At 47.4% G+C, this 12,310-nt stretch overlaps 2 protein-coding genes across 2 annotated transcripts; both read right to left on the bottom strand.

The window, feature by feature from the left end:
- Positions 1–180: 180 nt before the first annotated feature.
- On the bottom strand, positions 181–3,829 carry LOC125515681 (BTB/POZ and MATH domain-containing protein 3-like). Its single transcript, XM_048681198.2, has 3 exons — positions 3,603–3,829; positions 2,185–3,460; positions 181–619 (listed from the first exon to the last, which is right to left on the bottom strand). The coding sequence occupies exon 2, from the start codon at positions 3,437–3,439 to the stop codon at positions 2,198–2,200; it is 1,242 nt and encodes a 413-aa protein (XP_048537155.2). The 5' UTR covers positions 3,440–3,460; positions 3,603–3,829; the 3' UTR covers positions 181–619; positions 2,185–2,197.
- A 1,062-nt stretch (positions 3,830–4,891) lies between these two features.
- Positions 4,892–7,776, bottom strand: LOC125515680 (BTB/POZ and MATH domain-containing protein 3). The gene is given in 4 exon segments (XM_048681196.2): positions 4,892–5,265; positions 6,120–7,265; positions 7,268–7,406; positions 7,519–7,776. Coding segments are annotated over 2 exon segments (1,254 nt in total). The 5' UTR covers positions 7,389–7,406; positions 7,519–7,776; the 3' UTR covers positions 4,892–5,265; positions 6,120–6,132.
- Positions 7,777–12,310: the final 4,534 nt, after the last annotated feature.

Below are 12,310 nucleotides of genomic sequence, written 5' to 3' on the forward strand. Positions count from 1 at the left end.
GCCTGGACTGTTCGTAAAGCCAGCATGGACAGTGGCACGGGAATCACAATCCTTATATGAGCGGGTGAGATAACGTCCTACGAGGCGCTCGTCCGCTGAAAATGCGCTCACATACAACACTGCTCTGCTTCCCCTGAAAGAAAACAGAGGCTGGTGGCAATGCTGAATCACCAACATATATAGAACAAGCATCAGCATCATCGCGCAGATGATCATATTTCAACAATCACACCTTCGAAGAACAAGTTGTCTAATAGCTAAGTTTTTACATCACCATCAGAGGAGAATTGCATCAAAGCAAAAGTGACCATTACTCCACTAGTGAATCAGGCAGGGCAGGGTCCCTGTTACATTTTCCAGTTGGGAGGGGACGTGTTGGCCTTGAGGTAGGTTCATACAGGGAGCGCTCGGCATCCGCCACATAACATTCCGGCCAAGCAATCCGTCAGACGCAATTCTCCTCTTCTCTTTTCTTCTCCATCCAAGGTACAAAATCCTCGGTACAGCAGTGAGTGATTTCTGCTTGCATTTGCACAGCTTTTGCCTCCAGGAGTGAGCATGCCTCATCACAGCATTCCAAACATAGTGAAAGTCTCTCCATTCCATTGCTTCGCCTCCCCTGCTCGAGTAAAGATGTTAATACAACAGTACATGCCAGGACCATATGAATGGCTGATATGACAGAAAACACGCATCAGCATCGTGTAAATCATACATAATTCAGAGCCAGGGCTACTCACACTAGGGATGTCCAGATATCACAACTTCAACAAAATGTTAATTCAGGCTTGTCCCCCACAAAAAACTAAAAAAATTATCTGAAGATTAAATACTACTATGGGGGTAACAGGAAATCTTGGTGTCCTCTGTCTTGTCCTCCAAATTATTTTCCCTAGATCCAGCTTCATAAAATGCTTCTCCAAAAACATCTACATTTGTTCTTCTTGATAATAACCACTAGAAAGGGTTTTTAAATGACAGGCAAGGCAATAGCTACAATATACGACACAATGCACACAGAAATATAAAATGACTAGTTTATAAACTTGCACATTACTGCAATGCAGACCACTCTTGACTCTCGCACCAGAATTTACAGACCATCCATTCTATGACGAGACAATCTAGCCATATGTTGGATTTTTTTTTTCTGATTCAGCGTATAGGCAATTTACATGATGAGAAAATTAAAAGCAAGACACATACTATGGTCACGGACAGTAAGATGCTCAGGTAAAGATGTAAATGCAACAGTGGATGCCAGGACCATATGAATGACTGACAGAAAACACGCGTCAGCATCGTGTGTGTAAATCATACACAATTCAGAGTAATGGCTAACTCAGATCAGGGATGCCTACAAATCACACATTCAAATAAAACATTCAGATAAAACATTGAAAAGCAAGCAGGTTTTGCCATCAACTTGTTGCCTAATAACTAACTTGTCTGTCTCCAGTGACAAGCTTATCATGAAAAAGATATTTATAGTGTGAAGAAAAAGTATAGCCATTGTCCATGCACCCCACAGGTCTCCCCAGCTTATCATCATCAGAATTGATATCATTCATCATATGTACTTCAGAATACAAGAGAATGGAAGTCCTTTTTTTTGGTGTACAGAGCAAAGCTAAAACTTTGGACTTCACAGGATCCCCGAGCTACAACCTTCCTCTCACAGGACTTCATCAGCAAGCACCCAGAATAAGACTAATTCCTGAGTACTGGATCACTACCGCTGTTACCAGAAATCTTGGTACCTATGTCCTGTCATCCAATTTCTTTCCCCTAAATCCTGGTTCATAAAATGCCTTCCCCAAAAAAAATCTACATTTGGTCTTCTTGATAATCATTAGAAAAGGCTTTTAGATGGTAGGGAAGGCACGACATTACTGTACACGACACTGCACAGAGAAATATATGATGATAAAACAACTAGCTGAGAAAATTGCTCATTGCTGCAATGCACATCAGTGTTGACTCTCAGACCTGAATTTACAAGACCATCCATTGCATGAAGAGACAATTTACCCATATGTTGGATTTTTTTTTTCTGATTCATCATACATGCAAACTACATGACGAGACAATTAGAAACAAGATACACATACTACAATCTCTGTAGAGGTACTTATATATATGCAAAATAATGTCACACCAGGTCTAATTAAGGAAGACGCGTACCGTATCCAGAGTGTTACTTCCTCTGGTTCGAAGCAAGCATGGCAATGAGCTCATTCAAAACAGAGGGATAAGTCGTGAAAATATGCCCCCAGCCATTACTCGCCATTAGTGTCTGCAAACACGGGGGAGATTGGACTTGGATAAACTTCAAGCATGCCTCCTTCAATCCGCGGCAGTGGTGCTGCTCGGCTAGAGCAAGAGTGGACGCCACAGAGCTGACACACATGCGCTGAGACAACTGCTTTACACAGATGAACTTGAGCCGCTGGAGATCGTACCGGTCTGCCGCTACAAACAAGCCCTGCAGCCATTGCAGCAGCCCCATTTCAAGCTCTGCCGCTTCCGCATCTTGTCCTTGGTCCACAGCTTCCGACATTTCATCTTCTTGTCCTTGTCCCGTATCTTTGCATATTTCACTCAACTTAATGTTGTCCACGTACATGTCAGGGAACGAGTCTGTGTAGACGAAGCTAAGTAAAGCCGTGAACACCTTTGGTTCCATGTCTTTGATCTGTATGACACGGTTGGACGACGCCTCCTTCATGGAGCCAAAGAGTTGTGCCATGAACACCGTGGATCGGGCAGCGAGCACACACCGGTGTGCGGCGAAGGTCTCGCCCCCGACCTGGAATGCCACATCGGCACCGACCTTGTTTTGAAGTAAACTGTTGAAATGCTGGTGTATGTCCGGCAACAAGAGCGCCTTGGTGCTGTGACCAGGGCCACTGGCATCATCATCATCAAGCTTGCTGTTGCGGACGACCACAACGTCGCAACGGATGGTGAGACAATCACACTTGAGATCTGCCGAGTGTTCAACGGCGTCTCTTCTCATGAACCTGTCGTTGCCCCAGATTGGAGTAGCGGTGGAGAAGTCGCGAGTCTCACCGGTTCCACGAATGTGCGTCGCCATCTGCTTCTCAACCTGATCGACAAGGCTGAAACTGAACCTGACCTCCACGGGGTCTCCCTCATCGGTGTCGGCGTCGTAGTGAAAGGTGAGAAAGAGCGAGATGAAGTCGGCGCAGCTGGGGTTCTCGCCGTTGGGGTAGTACTCAATCATCCAATCGTGGCCTCCTACATTGAAAGGACCGGCGGTGATGCCCTCGCCGGTGGGAATGAGCTGTTTGGTGCGCGTGTAGCTGGTGACCATGAGCAGGTGGTAGCCGCTGTCCCCGCGGGCGTCCACGGCGGACGTCTCGCAGAAGCACTGCCTGTTGCTGCCGGAGATAGAGACGCCGGTGAAGGCCGACATGGCGGACCTCACCTGATGTACCTGTAGGAAGTCGATATATATATATATATATATATATATATATATATATATATATATATATATTCAGTCACCATCCAGTTGATGTGCAAAACTTGGAAAAAAAACTAAGCTTGAGAGTTTGGAGTTGGGATGGATGGCGAACCTGGGGAGGTCGCCGGAGCAAAGCTGGAGTGGTCACCCCCGGCGCCGGCGGCCGCACCAAGACGAGCTCCACTCCCCGAAAGCAGAGTTGGGCACACCCCACTTTCAACGCACGGAGTCGCCGCTGCAGCTTCTCCCCGGAGACAGACAGAGCTCGCGCCGCCGCCGCCGCCGCTGAGTGGCTGCGCCGCCGGGTCGTCCCATGTGTGCGACCTGGGCCTGCCTAGAGCTAGCGTTAGGGTTAACAAACAACTCAGCACGTTCTTTATTGGGCTTGAGCCCACCACCTGCAAAGCCCATCAGTCAAGGCATATTATTTATTCGGTAAAAAGCGAGCTGAAATTATTTTGACTGACAATCGAGATGAATTTTGTGGGGTGCCAAACACAACTTGACTGATTTTTTAATCAGAAAAAAATAAATTTTCTTATTTGATTTTTTTAGATCACAATTATATTTACATAAACTCACGGATGATCTTTGCCCTCTGTTTTTTTCGAGAGGTGAAGATACTTGATGCCTCTCCTCCCCAGTCCCCACACCATCGTCTCCTGTTTTCATCCCGCCCAGGAGCCTCTGGCCTCTCCTATTCAACAAGTAGCGCATCCAGGGGCGGCCAATCGCAAACCCCGAGCTCACGCAAACTATATGGGCCAACTCATTTTGAGACTCTTTACCGTGTTTTCGTTCCCATTAGCTTTGGATCAAATTTTTTTTTGCTGTTTCCTTTTTGTTGTTTTTATGGGTATCTTTTATAGTCCTTTCATTATTTTTCTTCTGTTTTTCCATTTTAAAGTTTCTGTATTTTTTTAATTCATGATTATTTTTTGCAATCCAGGATTTTTTAAAAAAAAAATCAGAAAACTTTTTTTTAATTCATTAATATTTTTTAAATCGCAAACATTTTTCACTATATTATGGAAACCCCAAAAGTTTGGATGTTACAGCTCGTGATGACCCACCCAGGCTTAGTCTAGGTCCAGTAAACAACGCTCCATTGAAAAGAAACATTACAGTATGTATATTTATCGAATTCAGAGAAAATAATGGTTTCCAGGTATCCAATAAAAAAAATAGGTAAATGAAAATAATTGAATTTATCATTCCCTGAAACGATAGAATTTACATGATTGTAAGTAGCACATAAACAGGCAGCTCCAGGAATGAATCTGTTGGCCATCAGTTTGGATGGATGGTCAGATGAGATCCTGTGATGTGATGTGATGGCCAAGTGCAATCTGCAGCAGCAGGGTGTCAACATTGGTAACAAATGTCAGTTCAAAGATAAAATTAAGCACCTCCACTGCAAACTGACATTCTGATACCCAGCAAACATTGGAAGGAAAATACATACGCATTGCCCAGGAGTTTCTGACAGAAACCGCTAGCTAGCCTTTTAATTGCACACCATAGGAAGAAGAAGCATTTTACGACATTACAGCATCAAAGCAGCACAGGGAGCCAGTTTTTACTATACATCACAGCACCGTAACTAGATAAAGATCGTCCATGGTATAACATTCCGGCCAAGCAATCCCAAGTATTCTTCTCTTTTCTTCTCTTCTGCAGGAGCCGGAGCATACATACCTTGGTTAGTCTTCTGCGACATAAACATAGTGCTTCCGTTGAAAGAAACATAGTGAATGCAACACTGCTCTTCTTCCCTGGAAAATAGAGGCCACCAGTGCATGTTAGTGTCAGGATTAAGCCACCAATGAATCACTAATAGAACAAGCATCAGCATAGTGCATATTTCAAGAATCACACAATCACATTCAAAGAACCAAGTCATCTAGTGCAAGTTATTACTATGAAACAACATCCAGAGGAAGATATGAATTTTATGACTGAACAATATAATGACCATCTCCCAAAGTTTCCACTGACACTTGACCAAGAGATATTTATTGGGGAAAGTAAAGAAAAACATCTACATCTGTTCTCTTTTTTCTTGACAACCACTGCAACTGCAGTTCAGTTTGACACTTGCGCCTGAATTTTCAGACAGCCCATTCCATCAAGACACAATTTGCAAGTACGTTGACTCAGAATATAGGCAAGTTATATGTACATGCCGAGGAAAAGGTGAGACACACATACTACAATCTCTCTAGACTAGAGGATCACATATATGCAAAAGAGTGCCACTTGAGGCCTAAGGAACATGCGTACCATATATATACGGAGTGCGTGTTACTTCTGCTGGTTCGAAGCAATACTTATGGCATTTCTATGTCGACTATTGCTTGCCTGCCTTCCTACAGAGAAACTCTTAAGTTGCAGATTTGCTTGACTATTGTTTGATTATTACTTCAGATGGTAGAGGCAGAACAAACATGAACATGGGCAGCAAATGCCAGTTGAAAACTAAACATGAACATGGATTTTTCTGATTCATCATACATCAAAACTACAAGACGAGACAATTTAAAACAAGACACATATACTACAATCTCTGTAGAGATACTTGTATATGCAAAAGAATGTCACTTGAGGTCTAATTAAGGAAGATGTGTACCGTATCCAGAGTGTTACTTCCTCTGGTTCGAAGCAAGCATGGCGATGAGCTCGTTCAAAACAGAGGGATAGGTCGTGACAATATGCCCCCAGCCATTACTTGCCATTAGTCTCTGCAGACGCGAGGGAGATTGGACTTGGATAAACTTCAAGCACGCCTCTTTCAACCCGCGACAGTGGTGCTGCTCGGCTAGAGCAAGAGTGGATGCCACAGAGCTCACACCTATGCGCTGAGACAGCTGCTTTACACAGATGAACTTGAGCCGCTGGAGATCATACCGGTCTGCCGCCACAAACAAGCCTTGCAGCCATTGCAGCAACTCCACTTCATCCTCTGCTGCTTCCCCATCTTGACCTTGGCCCACAGCTTCCGACATCTCATCTTCTTGTCCTTGTCTCGTATCTTTGCACAGTTCACTCAACTTAATCTTGTCCTCGTACATGTCAGGGAAGGAGTCAGTGTAGACGAAGCTAAGCAGAGCGGTGAACACCTTTGGTTCCATGTCTTTGATCTGTATGACACTGTTACTGTTGGAGGCCTCCTTCATGGGGCCAAAGAGTTGTGCCATGAACACCGTGGACCGGGCAGCAAGCACACACCGGTGTGCGGGGAAGGTCTCGCCGCCGACCTGGAATGCCACATCGGCGCCCACCTTGTTTTGAAGGAGGCTGTTGAAATGCTGGTGTATGTCCGGCAGCAGGAGCGCTGCTTTGGTGCCACCATGGCCACGGCCACCAGCACCATCATCATCATCAAGCCTGCTGTTGCTGACGACCACGACGTCGCAGCGGATGGTGAGACAATCGCACTTGAGATCTGCTGAGTGTTCAAGGGCGTCTCTTCTGATAAACCTGTCGCTGCCCCAGATTGAAGTGGTGCTGGAGAAGCTGCAGGTTTCACCGGTCGCACGAATGTACGTCGGCATCTGCTTCTCCACCTGGTCAACCAGGCTGAAACTGAACCTGACCTCCACGGGCACTTCATGGTTGTCGTCATCGGTGTCGTAGAGAAGGTTGAGAAAGAGCGAAATGTAGTCGGCGCAGCCCGGGTTCTCACCGTTGGGGTAGTACTCGATCAACCAGTCATGGCCTCCCACATTGAAAGAGTTGGCGGTGATGCTCTGGCCGGTGGGAATGAGCTCCTTGTGCGCGAGTAGCCGTTGACCATGAGCAGGTGGTAGCCGCTGTCCCCGCGCGCGTCCACGGCCAGCGTCTCGCAGCCGCACCGCTTGTAGCCGTCGGCGATGGACACGCCGGTGAAGGCCGACATGGCCTGTCGAAAATCGACCTACTCAGTACTCAGTCACCATTCACCATTGCTAAGTTTCAGAGTTCATTTCAGAAAAGAAAAAACGAAGTTTCGGAGTTTGGAGTTGGGATGGATGGGGTGAGGGGCGAACCTCCGGTGTCGCCGGCGTCGCCTCTCCCCGGAAATAGAGTTTGCGGCGAGCTGAGGGGCAAACCGCCGGCGGCCGCACGAAGACGAGCTCACGGAGTTGCCTCCCCACCGCGCAACGCACGGAGTGGCCGCTGCTCACTCGCTGACGTCGCCCCTCGGTTTCTCCCCGGAGACAGAGCTCGCACCGCCGCCGCCGCCGCTCCACTGACTGGCTTGGCTGCGCCGCCGGCTGGTCCCGTGTGTGCGACCTCACCTGGGCCTGGAGCTAGGGCTAGGGTTAACTATCACCACGTTCGTTATTGGACTTGAGTCCACCAGCTGCAAAGCCCATCATACAACGCATAATATTTATTCGGTATAAGTTTGTCTCAAAACCAAAAATCGGTATAAGTCGAGCCGGATTTTTTTTTACTAAAAATCGAGCTGAATTTTGTGGGGTGCCAAAACACAAATTGAATGATTTTTTAATCACAAAAATAATCTAATTTGAGTTTTAAAAAAAATCACCATTGTATTTTCATGAACTCACGGCTGATCTCCTCCCCACACCATCGTCCACCCTCATCCTCCTATCATCATCCTGCCTATATAGGCCAACCCATTTGCGGCACTTTACTGTGTTTTGGGCTCTATCAGTTTTGGATCAGTTCTTTCTTTTTTTGATTTTTGATTTTTGTTATTTTGATGGGTCTTTTTTTATATTTCTTCATTTTTCTGTTTTTTGTTTTTTTTTCATTTTTGAAGTTTGTGTAATCATTCTAATTAATGAAACTCTTTGAGATACGGGATTTTAAAAAACATAAAAAAATTGAATTCGTGAAAATTTGTTAAAATTGCAAATATTTTTTTAAAAAGGGGAACATTTTTTGAATTTTTAAAAGAAAACTGGTTTTTGATTCACGGACATTTTGAAATTCCTTAAGTTTTTTAGAAAAATATTAATAGGAAATCGGCTAAAAAAACTAATAACTAGAATAAGCCGATTAAAAACAGAGAATACTTATGTACCATAGCCTTGTTATCATTACTGGGCCGGACAAGTTTGCAATAGCGTGGGGCAACACGGTGCACGATTGGTGCACTTCCAATGCAATACTGCATGTAGTAAGTCCTTTCGGTGCCTTCTCCTTCCTTCCCTTTTCTTCCATGTGTTGTTGTGTTGTCTGACCTCTTCTTTTCGCTCATCCCATGTTATTCCCTTCGGCTCCCCCTACGGCGTTGTGTCTTCCTCCAGTCTGCGTCACATCCATCGTGATTGCCGCGAGCCATGCGGTCGCGACCTGACATGTGTCTCTCAAACGCCCTAACTTATCTCTTCCTCCTATGTATTCATCTTCTCAATTTCTTTCACTCCCGTAGTCGTTCCCCACTCCTTGTCTATCTAGCCCAGCCACGCCGGGGTAGCCACCCCTCAATGCGCTTGCCCGTACAGGCACTTCTCCATGGCTGTGGGCCCCCTTTTTTTCTCTCCATGCAGCCTCGACAGAGGTCACAAGCGCCAACGATGGTGACCAATCACACTTCGACCCGGTGGGGCCACCTATTGGTGTTGCGACCGGTGGTCATGGTGTCTGGGTTCCAGTTGTACCCGTGTTGCATGTGCTGACGGCGACGCTGCAACCAACAAGTACGGTGTGCAGCTGGCGTGTCATTTTGCTGGAATCGGGTAGTGAGAAAGTTGTGACCACACGAGTCCATTGTTGGAACCGGACAACCGGCGAGGTCGTTTTTGCTACAAATCGGTATATTTTTGCTGGAACTGGCTACATTTTGCTAGAATCGAGCAGACCACCGGCAGGGGAAAAAGCTGCAACAAGCAAGCAGAATTGATGGAACAGAGATGATGGCGGTGCTGCAACATGCACCCGTGCGCGTGAGCGTTAACGACGGCGGCGCAACCGATGTTGCGACCACGTGGCAAAGTTGAAACCGCCGTTGGTCGAGACTCCATGTCAGTGTTGTCACGTCTGCGGCCATTCACAGCAGTAGCTGCAAGCAGCCATGGCCGAGCACGCCCGTCGGCGGCGGGTGTTGCAGGATCAGAAGTGGGCGTCGATGGAGATGGATGGCAGGGGATCCGGCAGGTTGGGTCGCTATCTCTCTTGCAGCGTGCGGGGATGGTTTGATGCGCGTCGGGAAAGAAAAGGGAACGGCGTCGATGTGGACGGCTTGTGACGAGGCAGACCAAATTTTGGGCCGGTCGGCCGGCGCCTAGCAAGCACAGGCTTATAAATAAAAAAGAGAGGAAAGTATATTCTAATCCAGTTTGGTACACGAGGGTAGACTGGCTTCGGGCGGGCGACCAGAACACGAGATATTTTCAGAACAGAGCGTCCCATAGAAAGAGAAAAAATACGGTGAAGGCTCTAAGACATGAGGACGGCTCACTGTGTCGGGTTGATGAGGAAATGCGCAACATGGCTGCCGATTTCTATGAAAGCCTTTTCACGTCGGATGGCTCTCAGGGCGCGGCTGCTGTGTTACGGAACATTGATCAACTGGTCACACCTGAGATGAATGGGTCACTGTTGGCGCCTATATTGGATGAGGAAATCGAGAAAGCACTATTCCAGATGGGTCTTACGAAGGCGCCGGGGCCGGACGGACTACCAGCCCTTTTCTATCAACGACACTGGTCTTTGGTTAGAGATGATGTATGTCGGGCAGTTAAAGATTTTCTGCATGGTGTTGGGGCGCCTGATGCCTTCAACGCAACGGTCATTGTGATGATACCTAAATGCAACTCGCCTGATCTGCTCTCACAGTTCAGGCTGATTAGCCTCTGCAATGTACTCTTCAAGATTGCAACGAAAGTTCTAGCTAATAGGCTGAAAGTGATTCTGCCTATACTTATCTTTGAGGAGCAGAGTGCGTTCGTACCGGGACGTCTGATTACGGACAACGTCCTAGTGGCCTACGAGTGCGTCCATGCAATTAGGAAGCGGAAGAGAAAGAAGCCTTTTTGTGCGATGAAGTTAGACATGATGAAAGCTTACGGTAGAGTTGAATGGGCGTTTCTTCAGCGGATGATGGAACACTTTGGTTTTGCACAGGGCTGGATTGATATGATCATGTGATGTGTGAGGTCGGCAACATTCTGTGTCAAGCTTAATGGGGGCTTGTCAAGAGGTTTTTCGCCATCTCGTGGACTAAGGCAAGGTGACCCTTTATCCCCTTACCTTTTCCTCTTTTGCGTTGAAGGCTTCTCGGCATTACTCAAAAAAGCACAAGAGGAGGGCAACATCAAAGGGGTGTCGTTTGGGAGCACTGGCCCCCCAAGTTACACACCTCCTATTTGCAGATGATAGTGTTGTTTTCCTAGAGGGCTCGCATGATAACATGGTTTGTCTGAAAAATATTCTGTTGCGATATGAGGAGGCCTCGGGCCAACGAGTTAACCTACAAAAGTCCTCGATTTTCTTTGGGAGAGGTTTTCAGGAGGAGAACAAAGATGAACTCAAAGAAGCATTGGGTGTTCATTCTGAGGCCTTGAGCAAGCGGTACTTAGGATTGCCAACACTGGTTGGGCAGTCTAAGGACGGGACTTTCAAAGTAGGTGGATGGAAGGGCCAAGGATTGTCAAAAGCAGCTAGGGAAGTGTTGATCAAGTCTGGTCTACAAGCAGTACCTAACCACACCATGAGTTGTTTTCAGCTTACGAAGAAGATGTGCCAGAACCTATCCTCGATCTCTTCAAAATTCTGGTGGGCGGCAACGAATGGTGAGCGTAAGGTGCACTGGATTTCTTGGCGGAAGATGTGTACATCGAAACGGGAGGGTGGAATGGGTTTTAGAGACCCCGAGGCCTTCAATCAAGCGCTGCTTGTAAAGCAAGCGTGGAGGATTGAGGGAGTCCTGGATTGGGGGGTGTCCGGGTAGCCGGACTATGACCTTTGGCCGGACTCCTGGACTATGAAGATACAAGATTGAAGACTTCGTCCCGTGTGCGGATGGGACTTTCCTTGGCGTGGAAGGCAAGCTCGGCGATGCGGATATTCAGATCTCCTACCATTGTAACCGACTTTGTGTAACCCTAACCCTCTCCGGTGTCTATATAAACCGGAGGGTTCTAGTCCGTAGGACAACTTCAACATACAACAATCATACCATAGGCTAGCTTCTAGGGTTTAGCCTCCTTGATCTCATGGTAGATCTACTCTTGTACTACCCATATCATCAATATTAATCAAGCAGGACGTAGGGTTTTTACCTCCATCAAGAGGGCCTGAACCTGGGTAAAAACATTGTGTCCCTTGTTTCCTGTTACCATCCGCCTAGACGTACAGTTCGGGACCCCCTACCCGAGATCCGCCGGTTTTGACACCGACATTGGTGCTTTCATTGAGAGTTCCTCTGTGTCGTCGCTTTTAGGCCCGATGGCTCCTTCGATCATCAACAACGATGCAGTCCAGGGTGAGACTTTTCTCCCCGGACAGATCTTCGTCTTCGGCGGCTTCGCACTGCGGGCCAATTCGCTTGGCCACCTTGAGCAGATCGAAAGCTACGCCCCTGGCCATCAGGTCAGGTTTGGAAGCTTAAACTACACGGCGGACATCCGCGGGGACTTGATCTTCGACGGATTCGAGCCACAACCGAACGCGGCACGCTGTCTCGATGGGCATGATCTAGCTCTGCCGCCGAACAACGCACAGGTGGCCGTACACGCATCGGTCCCGACTCTTAATTCGGGGCCGATTGCTCCGATCGAGGACGAGCGGTTGGACGCCGCCTCGGGGGCTGTGATCCCAAAGGCGATCGAGCCGAATACCAGCCCCGCACTCTGCAAGACCCGT

The sequence above is a fragment of the Triticum urartu genome, chromosome 6A (assembly GCF_056163025.1).
Source record: "Triticum urartu cultivar PI428250 chromosome 6A, HENAU_Tu73, whole genome shotgun sequence".
NCBI lineage: Eukaryota > Viridiplantae > Streptophyta > Magnoliopsida > Poales > Poaceae > Triticum > Triticum urartu.

Bases quoted from the DNA above. Each gene is read 5' to 3' on its own strand.
- LOC125515681 (XM_048681198.2), bottom strand. From the start codon at position 3,439: ATGTCGGCCTTCACCGGCGTCTCTATCTCCGGCAGCAACAGGCAGTGC.